The sequence below is a fragment of the Arachis hypogaea genome, chromosome 6, assembly GCF_003086295.3.
Source record: "Arachis hypogaea cultivar Tifrunner chromosome 6, arahy.Tifrunner.gnm2.J5K5, whole genome shotgun sequence".
NCBI classification, from domain to species: domain Eukaryota; kingdom Viridiplantae; phylum Streptophyta; class Magnoliopsida; order Fabales; family Fabaceae; genus Arachis; species Arachis hypogaea.
The window spans coordinates 22,600,215-22,616,737 of NC_092041.1; the positions used below are offsets into that span (position 1 = coordinate 22,600,215).

General features: G+C 34.1%; 1 protein-coding gene across 1 annotated transcript; it reads left to right on the forward strand.

Annotated features, from left to right (window-relative positions):
* Positions 1-13,456: 13,456 nt before the first annotated feature.
* On the forward strand, positions 13,457-16,309 carry LOC112698144 (uncharacterized). The gene is made up of 4 exons (XM_072196445.1): positions 13,457-13,704; positions 13,793-13,959; positions 14,036-14,143; positions 15,866-16,309. The coding sequence occupies exons 1-4, from the start codon at positions 13,564-13,566 to the stop codon at positions 15,885-15,887; spliced, it is 438 nt and encodes a 145-aa protein (XP_072052546.1). The 5' UTR covers positions 13,457-13,563; the 3' UTR covers positions 15,888-16,309.
* Positions 16,310-16,523: the final 214 nt, after the last annotated feature.

The following is a 16,523-nucleotide window of genomic DNA, read 5'->3' on the forward strand; positions in this document are numbered from 1 at the left end:
TAATTATAAAAGTGCACTACCCTTTTTATCCCATCCAATGTTTCCAAGCCTCACCAACTTCGAATAATAAACACTCTCTCTATCCTAGGCTAATCAAAGATCCAAACAAGGACTTTCATTGGTTTTCCGCCTTGGGCTTGTAATGTGCTAAAGTGAGAACAAAGTTGGTTAAGCATAGGCTCAAAATTGGCTAACAATGGAGAGTAAAAGGTTGGCTATTTGGGTAGGTGGGCTAATGAAATAATGGCCTCAATCATACAAATGTATGAATACAAGAAATAAATGGACATATAGAATTAAACAAATCAAGGATCACAATCATAGAAAGAGAACAATTTCACACAAGAATGGGAAATAAGTGGTTATAAAATGTAACCACATCAATAGGCTCAAGTCTCACAAGCTTGTGTCCTTAATTCAATACATGCTTCACAAAGTATGAATTCAAGCAAGTTTCACCAAAAATTTTCTTTCAATCAATTGGGTTAATGCCCTATATTTAAATTTCTTGAAAAATCTCAATATTTGACTAAGCATTGTTGTGATTGAAAAATTCCAAAAATTTCCTTAGTTTACCCTTTCCTTTTTCGCTCAAAACCAATTTCTTATGCAAAAAGGGTGACTAAGTGTTTGCAATTCAAAGTATGATTTCTAATCACAACCACAAACTAAAAAGAAAGATATGCAAAGATGTATAAAGAAAGATCCAACTAAAAGTATGGAATCTATCATCCAAAACATCTAAAAATATCCAAAAGCATCAAAATATCTAAAATCCAAAATAAGCAATAAAAGTATCCAAAGTAAACTAAAAATGCATCGAAATGTATACAAAAGATATGCAAGATAGGATAACTAAGAAAATGGCTAAAATGTTCACCGGTTCCCTCCCCACACTTAAGATCAAGCATCGTCCTCGATGCTAAACCGGAGGATCAGTGGAAGGTACAACGGTGGGCCCTGGCTGTGGCTGTGTCTCTGTGGTGTCCGGAGCAACTAGAGGTGCATCCTGCTGAGTCGGCACCTCCGCATCCTCCTCCTGATGATCCTGCTCATCGGAGGCCGGAGAGTCGGGAAGCGAAGGTAACTCAGCACCAAGAGAGATGAGCGCCTGGTCCATCCGATCCAATCGGCGTCTGACATGGCGCCTCTCGCGCTCTAAAAACCAAAATAGGCGCTGGACCAGTAGGTAGGTAGGCTCAGGTGCTGCAGGAGGAACTGTAGATGAAGATGGAGCTGCGGCTGTAGAAGAGGATGGGGCTGCTGTAGGGACTGATGGTGAAGGTGTCCCCACTACTGCTCTGGCCCTAGAACGGCGTCTAGCAGGTGGCTTTTCGTGCACCCAACCACCCCAAGGAATAGTAACCTCCCTGTCATCTGCATCAGGGGGTGGTGGTAATACATCATCATCTAGCTAGGGGACCTCAGCTAGGGATGCCATACTCGTGACCAAGGTAGGAAATGGAAGTAGGCCACGAATATGCGCCCGCCACATGCACTGTCGGATAAGTCGAGGAAAAGAGACATCCTTCCCTTCCATAACACACCCAATCAGCAGAAGCATCTCCATAGGGATCTCAGAGAAGTGAGTGGTAGGCAAGACATAGTGGGCAAAGATCATCTGCCAAGTCTTGGCCTCTCTGGTCAGCTGAGCAAATAGCATCCCCTTAGGCTTGGTGTTGGTCGCATCCATGACCCATGTAGCATCTGGTAACCCAATCACGCGCCTAAGCGCCTCGTAATCAAAGGTCATGGTATGGATAGCCATCTCTGCCTGCTGATGGGCACACATGTCATCAGGAATGTGCCGACACTGTAATGCCTCCCCAATGGCAGTCTCAGTAATCATGATCTCTCTACCCCTCACCTGAACCGAATCCAAAGTCGGACGGAAGAAGTTGCAGTAAAATTCCTTTACCCAAGAGATGTTAATATCCCCCAAATCTCGGTCAACAAAATGGATACCCAACTCAAGGATGCGACCAGTAATGGATCGTCTCACATCATTGGGTAGGAGCAATTTCTTCTCAGTATTTAGCTTCGTTGTTCGATACTTGGAAAATCAAAGCTCACAGTAGAGATTGGGGAACTTTGTTAGGTCAGTAGAAGGTAACTGCTGATTTTCTTTTTCTTCGTCATTTAACGGATTCTTAGCATAATTCTTGTAGATGGAGGGAATAGAGGGTGTAGAGTGTTTTCTTTTCTTGGAAGCAGTGGCAGTGGCTATAGCTTTCCCTTTATCCGACATCCTGAAAAATATGATAGAATATAAGCAATAAAACACTTAGCATGTAACAAATAAGGCATGTTCAGGATACAATTGGCTAATAACAATCATGATGTTGAAATGAATTTGAAAAGAATTGGTGAACAAGTAAGCATAAGTGAACAAGTAAACCAAGAATGCAATGTTCACTAAGGTCAACAACTCTTACTCATTAAGCATAAAATCATCATACTTTAGAAAGAATGGTTAAAGGGGGTTAAAGGTGAGTAGAAGTTAAATGGTTAAAGAGATTAGTGAGTTAGAAAAGTGGATTAGTGCTATGATGATATTTAGGCTCAATTAAAAGAGAAGTTGCGGTTTATGTTCACATGATAGGTGCAAATCCGGGGGTTTGAAAGGAAACGGAAATTAGCCCAAAATTGAAAGAAAGACCAAAATAAAACTAATTTTCTTGAAAATCAGGCAGCATTTCGGCTTAAAATTGGACGTTCCCGAATAGCAAAATAGCACAAATAGCATGATCACAACATCAATCAAGTACAGCAGTAGTGGTATAGCATGCAGGCAACACAATTTGCACAAAATAGCAACCCAAAAAGCAGCATACACACCCAAGGAAACAAACAGCAAATATGCACATACGGAGCACTTATCTGGCCTAGAATCCTCTATCCAGCCCTAGCTACCTAACAGCAAATATTTCTATCTAATCCTAACATGAAACATTTGAATTCAAACTAACTAACAGACAATTACAGTAACTAACAGAAATGAACAATAAAGAAAAACAGAAAAACAGAAGTCGAGTAGGAACCTGGGAGCTGGAAAGAACAGAGAATGGTAGAGGGTTAGGATAGGGGCAGGGGCAGCAGGGGCGGTGAATTGCGCCACCGTGGGTGGTGGCGGTGAGGATGGCCGGCTGTGGTGGTTTGGCCGAAAGGAAGAGGAGAGCGTGAGGGCGAGGTGGATGGACGAGAGAGAGAGGACGAAGTGAATGGATGAGAGAGAGAGGGTTGACGGTGAACGATGGCGGCCGCGGTGATGGCGGCGACGGCGGTTTCTGCGGCGGCCGAGATGAACTGGATGGGTGAGAGGGAGAGAGAGAGAGAGAGGTTGGGTGGTGATGAGGGGGGAAGAGAGGATGGCTGCGGTGGTGGTTGCCGGCGGAGCAACAGCGGCGGAGATTGAAGGTGGAAGGGAGAAGAAGATGGTGAGGGAGAAGAGAGAAGGTGCGCGACTGTGCAGTGCGCTTCGCGCATTAGGGTTATCCTCATTTTGAATCGGCGCGGGCGCGCACCTTGCGCGTCCGCGTGCATTGTGGAAAATGGAGATCCACGCGTGAGCGTGCAGTGCGCTCTAGCGTGGGTTGGCAGATTATGAAAAGGCGCGTGCGCGTACAGCGCGCGCACGCGTACCTGTGGTTGGGCCTGAGGCTTAGAGTGGGCTTGAAGCACGCCCAACTCTCGGAACGAAGGCCTAGAGTGGCGGCAGCATGTAAGGGCGCGCGCGCGTACAACGCGCGTCCGCGTACATTGATGAGTTGCTAGTAGGCGTGCTAGCGCCACGTGTGCGCTCGCGTCTTGTTCCACTTTTGACATATGGGCGCGCACGCGGCAAGTGCGCATCCGCGTACATCGAGTTGGGCTAGGGGCATAAAGTTGGCCCAGATCCGGCTCAACTCTCTGGGGCTTGGCTCAGAAAATTGCAGCAGCAGATCGACGCGGGCGCAGCAGGTGCGCGTCCGCGTACAGGTCCTTGTTCTCATGATCGGCGCGCACGCACGTAGTGGCGTCAGCGTGGATCAGGTTGGGCTCAGGGCATAATGTTTGCCCAAGAGAGGCCCAACTCTCGGGTACGTGGGTGATGATGCACCCGCACAGGGACGCGTGCGCGTACATTGTGCGCGCGCGTCCACCCTCTTTTTTTTGGAAAAATTATGCTGGGTGCTCCCCATACTGTTCACAACTCTTTATTCAATCAACCATCATACAATTCACAAAAAATGCAATTTGATATTATTCATCTACTACTAAACACAACATACACGTGACTAAGCTAACAATTAAGTTGTACAAACAAATTTATATGAAACATCTACCTATAATGGTAACTCAAATCACTTATTAAGCAAAAGTAATAGGGAATGGAAAGAGTTTTCCATGGTGGGGTGTCTCCCACCTAGCACTTTTAGTTTAAGTCCTTAAGTTGGACATTTTGAGGCGCTTATTGTCATGGTGGTTTATGTTTGTACTCATCCTTGAATCTCCAAGGATCTTTGCCTCTCAATTGGTTGACAGAATTTCCAACCATTTTCATCAAGCTTGGGCAAAGTTCTACCCAAGATATGAGTCCCCATAGTTGGTCTTCACATAGTGAACCGGGATCCCATATCTTATCCTCGCACCCGTCTTCAATTTGATCTTCATACTTTTTCTTTCCGGGTGGTTGGCGTATAGAATTCTCTTTAGCACACCTAGCCTTCTGTCGAGACCCATGCGAAGTGGTATTCTTCCAATCATCGTTCCTATACCTTGAAGCTTTGACCTTAATGAGCCTAATTCCTAACTTGCAACCACTACACAACTCTCTTATGCTTTTAACTCCACAAAGAGCTCTAAGTTGACCATCATTTTCAATTAAACCATATTCAAGTGAGAAAGTAAAGCTTAGGGATAAGAGTTTTACCCACTTGAATGTTGTGTTGGATGGTGACTTGGGAAGGGAGACTTTCCCACACTTGGACACTGCAAGATCTACTTCCTTGTGTTCTTCTTTGTATATTTCCACCTCTTCACAAGCTTCTTCAATTTCAACCTCATCCCCTTCGTTACGTGGCTTGGTGTTGTCTTTAAGAACTTCATCTTGTTTAATGGGAGGTGATTCAATTTTGGATAGGAATTCATTGATGAATGAAGTCATCTCTTGATCAACCTCTTCATATTCTTCAATTTCAATATACACCATGCCATTTTCGTTTTCCTTGGGAGGTTGTGCACACTCTTCTATAGTTTCAACTTCATGTCCAAGGGAAGAGGATTCCATTGTAGAGAGAAATTCATCCATGATTGAATCCATCTCTTGATAAGCTTCTTCCAAATCTCCAACGATGATATGCCTTGAAGGTTACGCACCCTCCTCAACGTCAATATCAAGCTTCTTGGAAGAGTTCTCCATGATGCTACATTCCCATGGACTTTCAACATCTCCTAAATCTTCAACCACTTCTTCCTTTTCTTCAATGATCATAGGCTCCTCCAATTGTTCTAGCACAAAATTTGACTCCTCCTTTTCTACCGGATTGTCCAATTTCTCCTTCATACCTTGCTCTTCTTTTAACCTTTCACATGTGGTCACGGAAGTACCTTGAGTATTCAAACATTGGTGGGCTAAAGTATGCACCACCTTGGTCAAATTGGTCACAAACTCAAGTGTATCCCACTTCATGGCTTCTTGTCCTCGAAGTAACAAAGTGAGAGGATCGTCTATTGGGGTTTGGGGTGAGTAAGAAGGTTCATTATTTTGGAGAGAGGGTTCATGGTAGGAAGGTGGTTCTTCTTAGTAAGGTTGTGGAGATTGTGTGTATTGAGGTGGTTCTTGGTAGTAATCTTGATAGGGTTGTGGTGGTTCTAAGAGTTCTTGCTCAAAATGGTCATAAAAATATGGTATGGGTGATTGGTTATATGATGGATATGGATCATAGGAAGGTGCTTGGTATGGAAAGGCTTGTGAGTATGGTTGAGGTTTATGTTGAGGGTATGGTTCATAGGCATATGGTAGTGGTTCTTGAAAGTCACAAGGAGATTCACCATAGCCATTGAATTGATGTGCATCATAGAATGGTTCTTTTTCATAGTGCATTAGTAGAGGTTGTTGCCATGAAGATTGATCATATGCATATGGCTCCTCCCACCTTTGAGTGTCCCATCCTTGATACACATCCTCATTGAAGCTCTCATTTCCTACAACATAATTAGGACCAAACTCATAGCCAAAGTGAGAATTCATTATGGAAAAGCAAAATAAAACTAACAAAAACTAGAGAGTAAAGCAAAAGCAAGATACTCACACTATTCACATATATACAACAACCAATAACATAACACCATTGCAAATCCCCGGCAACGGCGCCATTTTGATGATTGGATTTTTGACGGTTTAGAATTTCTCAAATAAAATCTCGTCGAAGTATAGTTTCTAAACCAAGCAATAATCCTTTCATACAAAAATTTGTTTGTCACAAGTACAAACCCCTAAAATCTATAAACCGAAGTATTTAAACCTCGGGTCGTTCTCCCTAGGATTTACAATAAAGTGTCTTGTTATTGGTTGTGAGTTATATTTGGGGTTTTTAAGATTTTAGACAAGAAATATAAATGGCAAAGAAAATAAACTAACAACTAGCAAAGGCTCTTGGCAAGATATGAGAACTAGAAGTCCTATCCTAGTTATCCTCCTCAATTGTGATGGCAAATTGTCCATTGCTCCCACTTAGTTAACCTCTAACCATGGAGGAAAGTCAAGTGGATGAATCAATTTGATTCCTCAAGTCCTAATCAACTCCTAAAGGAATGACTAGCTTTAGAGGCATTCAAATCAATTAGCAATCTCTCCAATTATCAATCAACAAAGGAATTAGATAACTCAAGAGTCACTAATTACTCTACCTAGGCTAAGAGGAATAAAACCTACACTAAAATCCAACCAAGCAATTCATCAAACACTTGGAAGGCACAAAAGAGAAGCATAGTGAATCAACAACAAGAATGAAATCTAGCAACAATTATTGCAAAGAATTAACAACAACAATCAAGGAAATCACAATTATCATGAATTACCTCAAATTGCATTATTGAAAGAAAATAAAAGAACAACAATCTATCCAAAACAAAATGAAGAAGTACAATTATTAAAGCACATAACTAGAAAGAGGAAGAGGAGAAGATTAAGAATTGATAAAAGAAAAGTGAATCAAAGCATGAATTAAACCTAGATCTAAGAACTAAACCTAATCCTAATTCTAATTCTAGAGAGAAGTGAGAGCTTCTCTCTCTAAAACTAACTCTAAACTAATTCTAATTATGTTATATGATTCCCTCATTCAATCATGATGCCTTCCCCTCAATCCTTGATCCTTTTATTCCTTTCTCCTAGCAATTGGCACCAAAAATGGGTTCAAAAACCCTCTCAAATCGCCAGGCATGTGTTGCATTAATGAAGTCATGTGCGGTCATCGACGCGTGCGCGCACGATACGCGTGCGCGTCCCTGGCCGATTCTGCAATGTGCGCGCGAGCGCCTTGTGCGCGTGCGCGTGCATGGCTGACTTTGCTTCTTTGACTTTTTATGCTTCTCTCCACTTGCATGCTTCCTTCCTTGCTTCCTTTGATCCATGCCTAGCCTATTTCAATCCTGGAATTACTAGCAAACACATCAAGGCATCTTATGGAATCAAGGAGAAATTAGAATTCATCAAAATAAGGCTTAAAAAGCATGTTTTTACACTTAAGCATAAATATGGGAGAGATAACAAAACCATGCTAATTCATAGGCTAAATGTGACAAAAGGTTATCAAAACACTCTAAATTCAATACAAGATAAACCCTAAAAATGGGGTTTATCAACCATGAATCTGGAATTAGGTACACTATTCGATAGAAGTGTATAGAACAATGACTTATATATATGAGGATAGGGTGTTCTTTGGTGTTAGCAAAGAAAGCTGTCATTGGAGGGTGTTAAGAGGAGATAATGCATTTGCTGTGAATAACCTCAGTTATTATGAGTGTTAATTTTTGTAGGAAGGTAAAGCATGAATATTTGGTTTGCCACTTATCGTTGAAAGTGTATGAATTTTTTGGAAGGTGAAAGTCTAGCTATGTTGATGTCTCAAGAATGAACATTTAGTTGTTATTTCTTTGAGTGTTTTTGTAATCTTCTAGACTTTGTTTTGCTGTTGATGCAAAGTTCTTTGTGTTTGTCTTTGATTTGATTGGTTTTAATTGATTATTTATCCTTAATAGCAATGTCGAAGGGGATTTTAATTAATTAAATATCATTCTTTGTACGTTTCTCCCCTTCTTGGGTCGATTGTTATAACTCAATAATCGAAAAAAAATAATTTTTAGTGAATGACACCAAAACTTTTGGTGAATAACACAAGAAATCTTCAAAGAGATGCAAGTCTAAAACCGATTCATTCAACTAATAAAATACACTTAAATGTATTTTAGATTCAAAAGACATTAAATTGTTACAAATAACACAAGAATGGCTAAATCTTTTATATATTAGTTTAATACCACACAATCAATTCAATGATAACAAAAATACATTATTTAGTTAGAAATGACACAAAAAAAATTTGATAAATATCATGAGAAATCTTTAAGAAATTACAAGTCCAAAACCTAAACTCACTTAACCAACAAAATACGTTCAAGAAGCAAAAAGTACATCAATTTGTGCAAATGATAAGAAAAGCACATTATTTAGTTGAAAATGACACGGTTAAAAAATTTGTGTGTCATTATTAAAAATTTTAGGTGTCAAAATTAATAAACGTTCGTGTCACGATTAAAAAATCCCGATGTTATTTTTCAGATAAATTTTACATAATTTAAAACTCTCATTCATTATCATTCATCATCATCATCATCAATTCATCATCTTCTTCTTTTACATTCTCACAATTCTTATTTCACCCTCTTAATAAGCACCTATTTCAAGATTAAGAAATTTCAATGTCAAAATTAAGAAACTTCTTGTGTTATATATGGTTAAAAAATTTTGATGCTATTTTTATAAATTCTACATAATTCAAAATTCTCACTCTTCCTCTTCTTTTTCTTCTCATAATTCTTCTTGTTTCATCCTCTTAATAAGAATAAAAATAAGAAAAAGAGAAGAAAAAAGTTAAACAAAGAAAAAAATACTACAATAATTACTTGGATCGAAAGAAGAGGAAGAGGAGAAGAAATAAGAAAACACGGTAATAATAACAACAATTAAAGAAGAATGAAATAGTGTATGTGTGATTCACGCATACACTGTGTGGGTAATTTTTGTTGGGTTTAGGCCAACTTAATTGAATTTGATTGACAAAAATGCTTATATGTATAACAAGACGTAAAAGAATATAAGATCTAGAGTGTGTTTGAATTTGAGTTTGCAAGATGAGAGTTTACTCTAACTTAACTTTAAAGAATTGAATTTGGTTAAAATTGAATTGATATCAATGTGATTTATGTTTGGCAATTTGATATCATAATTGATTATAACAAATCAAATATCGTTAGTTTAGATAACTTTTGTTAAAATTATTTCAATATGCAAAATTACTAAAAAAGACGTAGAACTATATTTTTAATTATTATTCTTCATTTATTTTAATATTTATGCCTTTTTACTAAAATTATGTTATTTAAAGATAAATAAAAAAATCTTCTAAAATAACATTAAAGTGTATAAAAGAGAATGTTTGAGCTATTTTTTATTTATTTATTTTTACAATAAAAAGAATAAAATAGATAAAAGAAGAATTAATTACAATAATAAATATTTTTTAGCAAATAAAAAAGACAAAATTTATAAAAAAAGAATAATTACAATAATAATTTTTTAACAGATTATTTTTAAAAAAAAAGCAAAAGATTTTAGCTTTTGGTTGAATGTGGGTTTAAAAATAAAAATTCATTCACGTTTATTGCATATAAAAATGCCAAACAAAACTTTCACAACATTTAAAGCATTCCAACCTAGGTTTACAATGTATAATGTCAAAACAAGCACACACCTAATCATTGTGCTATTAGAAAATTATTACAAACTTATGTAATAATGGATTTTGTGTTTAGTTAACTTGAACTATACTCTAGTGTGGTATTTTTGTTCCTTTTTTATAGAGTAAACAACTATATTGGTTCTCTATGTTTGGACTTAATTTTATTTTGATTTTTAAAATTTAAAGTGTTTTATTTAAATTTAAAAAAATTTTGTTTAGTTTTAATGTAGTCTTATCATGAAATTAATGTTAAATGATTAATAAAACTCAATTTTCAGATATGAAAAACTTATGAAAAAATAACAAATAGATTTTTAACCTTTTGATCCGCGAACATTTAAATCTTCTAGGATTTAAAATACATTTAAGTCTCTGACTTTTTCAAAACTTGGATATATCGATCCCTCATGTTTACTTGAATCTGCCAGACCCAACGAAAAAATCAAATATGCTCCCGTTGTACTGACCTGGTCAATATGAATACACATGTAGATGAGTTTTCAAAATGGAACAAATTAGACACAGGAATCGATGTGTCCATATTTTGAAGAAGTTAGGGACTTAAATGTATTTTTAAATCTTCAGAGATTTAAATGTCTGCAAACCAAAAAGTTAGAATTGATTTGTCATTTTTTCAAAACTTATATAACCAAACTATTCGGTTGCCGACAGGAATTTTTCGTGGTATAGGTGACGATGGCCTTGTCCTCGTTACCACTGATGAATTTTTTCGCAGAAAACAAGTTTTCAATGATGTTCGCTATGTACTTCAACCAAGGCCAGTGGCTCCCAGTGATGCGTCTGCTACTGCTCCTATGCCTCTCGAATTTGTACCTCTTTTTTTGGGAAGGACATTAAGATTTGGTGGAACGGTGACGTTAATTATTTAACATTGACTTCACGGCAGGACTATATTAAAGTTAAATGAAACTTTTTTGGATTTAAATATGACACTTTAAATCTTATAGACCAAAACGAAATTAAATTCAAATATAAGAGACCAATTTAATATTTTACCATTTTCTATATCATCAAAACTAACTCCTAATTCCAGCTATTTTGTTTAATTAAAATAAATAAGAAAGGACAATTTAAGATAACATTATTCAATACAAAAAATTCTTAGTACTAACAATTTTTAATATTTTTAGTTATTATTTGATCAGTATAAATATTAAATTATTTTTTAATAAATAAATTTTATTTATTCATGTGTAAATTTTAAAAAATATAAGTGCAAATTATATTGATGTGTAAATTCTGATAAATATAAGTACAAATTATATACTTCTTGTAATTTTGAGTATAAAATTCCTATAAATATAAATACAAATTATTGTTGATAAAAAATGATAATATTTACTGACCATGTAACATAGTTCTATACAACTATGTTAAGTGTACATCAAAATCAACTATTAAAATAAAATACATTTTAAAATACAAAATACATATTAAAAATAAGTTAAACTATCTTTGTATTTATTTATACACAAATACATAATAACTAATTTTAGTGACTAATTTTAATATATAAATAATATTTTTATATTCAATATTCTCTTTATTTTAAAATATAATCAACGCTTTGACCTTTTTAATACATTAAAACTTAATTTATTTAGATTTTGTACCTAAATGCATTATTCTTTTTATATCATATTAGATGTACACTAAAATCATCTATTAATATATTTTTTTAAGTAAAATAATTTAACACAACAAGGTGGAGCAAAAAAAAAGAAACAAAAATTTATAATGCTAAAAATAACAACCCTTAGCCATCTCTGACATTACTATCAACAATCACATGGTTCATCACCAATCCACTCATCGTAACTTATAAAGAATCTGTTAATAATGTCTACCACACTTGAACCTTTATTTCTGAAGATTCTATCATTTTTTTCTAGCCAAATTGTCCAGATGACCGCAAAAAAGTCAACCAACCACCCGCTTCTGTCCCATCTTTCTTGCTAATATATCCGTCCAACTTTTATAGTGTTGCTTGAGCATATCTAGAATAGTCCATATCCTTCCAACAGCAAACAACCAAGCACACCACACCTGTCATGTGAGCTCACAACCAATGAACAAGTGAAAAGTAGTTTCAACAGATTTATGACATAATACACACATGTTATCATTTTGGCCAATAACACCTAATCTACACAGTCTTTTCCTTGTATTCACCCTACCAACCAATCAAACCAAGTAAACAACTCAACCCTTGGTGGGACGAATGTTCTCCAAATAGTACTAGTGAAATTATAGCTTGTAATATCCGCCGGAAGTACCTCTGCCTGCAACACCTACACAAAGGAGTTAGTCGAATAAACACATTTTTTATTAAATTTTCATACCACTCTGTCCTCTCTTTTAGTTGTCAGTTTCACTATTGTAGAACCGCATGAAACTGGTTTACTAGTTCCAATTCCCATTGAAATATCTCTCGTTGCCATTAAAAATTTCAAATCCACTCTAACTCATCCCAAAACCCACAATCTCCTATAATAGATCCTTGAAAATTTGAGATCAAGAAAAGTCTTGGAGAGAAAACTTTCAGAGCACCACATGGTAACCAGCTATCTTCCCAGAAGCAGATTATCCTGTCATCCCCTAATTCTATAGCCAAACCTCTGATCATCTTCTCTCTCACTTGTGACTCACTGATTTATAGTTGACAAATATATTTTCAAGGACCCACTCTTGTAGGTACAAGCTGATCACAAATCATCTAAGAAGGATTCATGTTATTACAGGAACATGTAATTTTCTTTTAAATTGGACAATCCTCTTTCGAAAACCTCCACCATCACTTGAATATGAGCACTGTATTCTGAATTACCGTGTCACCAACTCCTAAATCTCCTGCCTTTTTTGGAGCTTGTACAACTTTCTATTTCACTAGAGGCATCTAGTCCCTCTCGTCCTCCTTACTCCACAAAAAGTGTCTCTGTAAGGATATTATTTTTTCTGCTACTGCCTTCAGCATTTTGTACAAGTTGAGATAGTAAATAGATAGGCTATCAAAGGCAGATTTAATGAGAACTAGCTTAGCCGCTTTATTCATAGACTTTACTTTTCACAGACTTAACTTTTCTTCTACCTTATCAATAACTGGTTTTCATATCTTAATCAGCCTCGGATTCGCCCCTAAAAAAATGCCAAGATATCTGACGGGTAAATACGCCTCTTTGCACCTTAACAGTTGATATATCTGCCGTGCCCAACTCTGCTCAAAATTAACCGAAATCAAACAAGATTTGTCAAAATTAATATTCAACCCTGACATCATCTCAAAACAGCACAGCAATTGCTTATAAAAAAGTATACATTAAATAGTATTTATATATATATAATAATTAATTTTTAGTGACTAAATTTAATATAAAAATAAATTTTTTTATTTCTTTAATATATCAAAAGAGTGAGTGCGCTCCCTCTCTCTGGTATCACTTCTTCCTCCTTAGTTGTGTGACAAAGACACATTGGATTCTGAAAGCAGAGAATAGAATATCTCAAGTTCTCAACCTTCCAAAACACACAAAAAAATATGAACCACCACCATAATCATCAAGACAATAACAATGGTGATGTTTTGAACACCATGGTGGAGTCCCTGAGAGGCAGATTACTTGCCGAGAGACACGCTTCAAGGCTAGCAAGGGACAAAGCTCAATCATTCGAAAACAGGGTATTTTACTTTCTCTTTATTATTACCAAAACAGGGTATTTCTTTAATATATGTATATGCTTTATTTTTTCTTGTTTCGGTGGACCAGTTTGTGGAACTGAAAAATAAACTGAGACAAGAGACCAAACTAAGAGACAAAGCCCAAAGAAAACTTGAGTTCTTCAAGGAGAAGCTTCAATCTTTCAACATATCTTATTTGGATCCGAATCATCAAAGCACTGAAAATTTGAGGAATAATAATGATAATGATATCAGGTATCTATCAGAATTTGCAACATTATTCATTCAGGAATTTGTGTCCTTAGTATTATACTTGTTAATGTGAAAGCAGGCTTTCACTTTCACCTTCAAGCTCGAAAATATCGGCAACGAGTTATGATCACGTCTCAAATCACACTATAAATCCAAGCAATGTGGATTTAAAGAATGATCACAACAGGTATTCCTTATTTTTTATTTGATAAAGACGTCTAAAACGTCTTTTTTTTTAGATATTTTTTAATAATTAAAATTTAATACATATAATCGATTAAACTATATTATTTTTGTTAAAATTATGCTAAATCTAAATTAATATTATTTTTTTATAAAAAATGATTACATACAATATTCTTATTATAAAAAATGACTAAACTACTCTTATTATATATATATATATATATATATATATATATATATATTTTAAATTCTAAATCTTAACCTTATGATGGCAGCGAAAGATTAAAATTTAGAATTCTCAAAATTAATATGTATAATAGGATTATTTTAATTATTTTCAATGATAAGGGTATTGTAATCATTTCTATAAAAAACAATATTAATTTAGACCAGTTTAAGATTTGATTTACTGTTTTTATTTGTCTGGCTTAATTTGATAAAAATAATACGGTTTAATCGATTATATGTATTAAATTTTAATTACTAAAAAAATATTTTTAAAAAAGACGTTTTATACCCCTTTATCTAAGTGGCTCCCTCTTTATTTTATTCAATTCTATTTTGTCATCAAATTATTTATCCTAAAAATTTAGTCAATTAGGTAAAAATTAAAGCAAAGGAATAATTATATATTTAACACGTTTTTCTGATGTGGAAGGAATTCTATACCTTTTTATGATCCTAAATGATTTAAGACAATTGTTCCAGTACTCTCTTGAATATGATATTCTATATTTAAATAAAATAAAGTAAATGAATAAAAACAGGCATAAAAAAATTTGGAGTGGATAAAAGTACATATCAAAGATTCATTATCAAAATATGCTCCAAAATTTTTTTTGATGGACAAAATGTTAGTAAGGATATGATATTTACGAAATTTTTATTTGTACTTTAATAATTTTAAAATGTATTTTGATATTTATATATTTTTGTATGTATTTTTATTTACTCCAAACTCTTTTATATATGCTTTTGTCTATTTACTCAATAAAATAATATATATAAAAAATTATTTGATATGTTAATCTTTTGAGGATCGAAAACAATTTTGGAATTTAATTTGATATTTATAATTTTTAAGTGTATACTTTTATTCATTCCAAACCTTTTTATGTATATTTTGTTTATTTATTCAATAAAATATATAAAAAATTTATTTTATGTGTTAAATACCCGTAAAATTAAGAGCTTGTTCGGAAATCATTAAGTTGTTAGAAAAAAAATTTTACTGTGTTTGACAAAAGTTTAATAGTCGATGAAAATTTTTTTTTTATTATTTTTTAGTGTATTTACAAAATTTCAGTAATAAAAGTAAAAATATTAAGAAATAAAAAATTAAAAACTATAATTATATTTTTAAAATATCTTTTTTACTTAAAAAATATTTTTTATATTATAAATGAACAAAAAAATATTTTTATATGGTAATGTCTAAATATAATTATTAAATAAAAAAATATTTTTTACATAAAATATTTAAATATAAAATTATTTTTATTTTTTAAAAAATCTTTAAAAATAAGATCACTTAAAAAAAATAATTCGTAAAAATTTACCCAAACAAACCCTAAACCTATTATGTAATAATATATAAGCAATGATTATTTACTCTCTAATTGTCATGCTTTGATATTATGAATAACTATACACAACACATCTCTTTGTATCATATATCGTAATACTAATTTTGAATTTGAAATATCCGATTGAGGGTTTCTAGTTTAAGCACAAAAGCATCATAGTGATGGAGGAGAAGGAGGATAATGACGTTGATAACTCTCTAGCATTAGTTCCTCTGAATGTGACTTTGGTATCCACCAACAACAATAACAATAATAATGAGAGGGCAGTTCATGAAAGTGTGATTGAAGCTCTAGATGCATTGAGGCGTGCCAAAGAAGGACTTGTATGTGCCATGATGGCAACAACAAAGCCAATCATTAAAGTTGGTCCAACTTACAACTTAGAAGACACTAATAATGATAAAGCTAAATTATTTATGTACTAATAAGGGTTCTCTTGTTTGATTTAATACACTCAATTTTGAGTTATTGAATTATTTTCTTAGGCTTATCAAAAATACTATTCCTATATTAATATAATTCATCAATGTATTTGTGTATATTTCATGTGTGGTTTAATTTATTTTTAATGTGTATTTATATTTTAACATGTATTTTATATTTATGATTGATTTTAGTGTACACATAGTATAGTCATATAAATATATATATATAGCAATTGTAATTGTTATTAGTGTATTATTACTCATCATCTTATTATAACACTAATTTACATTTCAGCAATCATTTTTAATTTATATAAATATATTTTCGTGAGAATAATCATTTGTAAAAATTATTACAAGTACTGTTCAT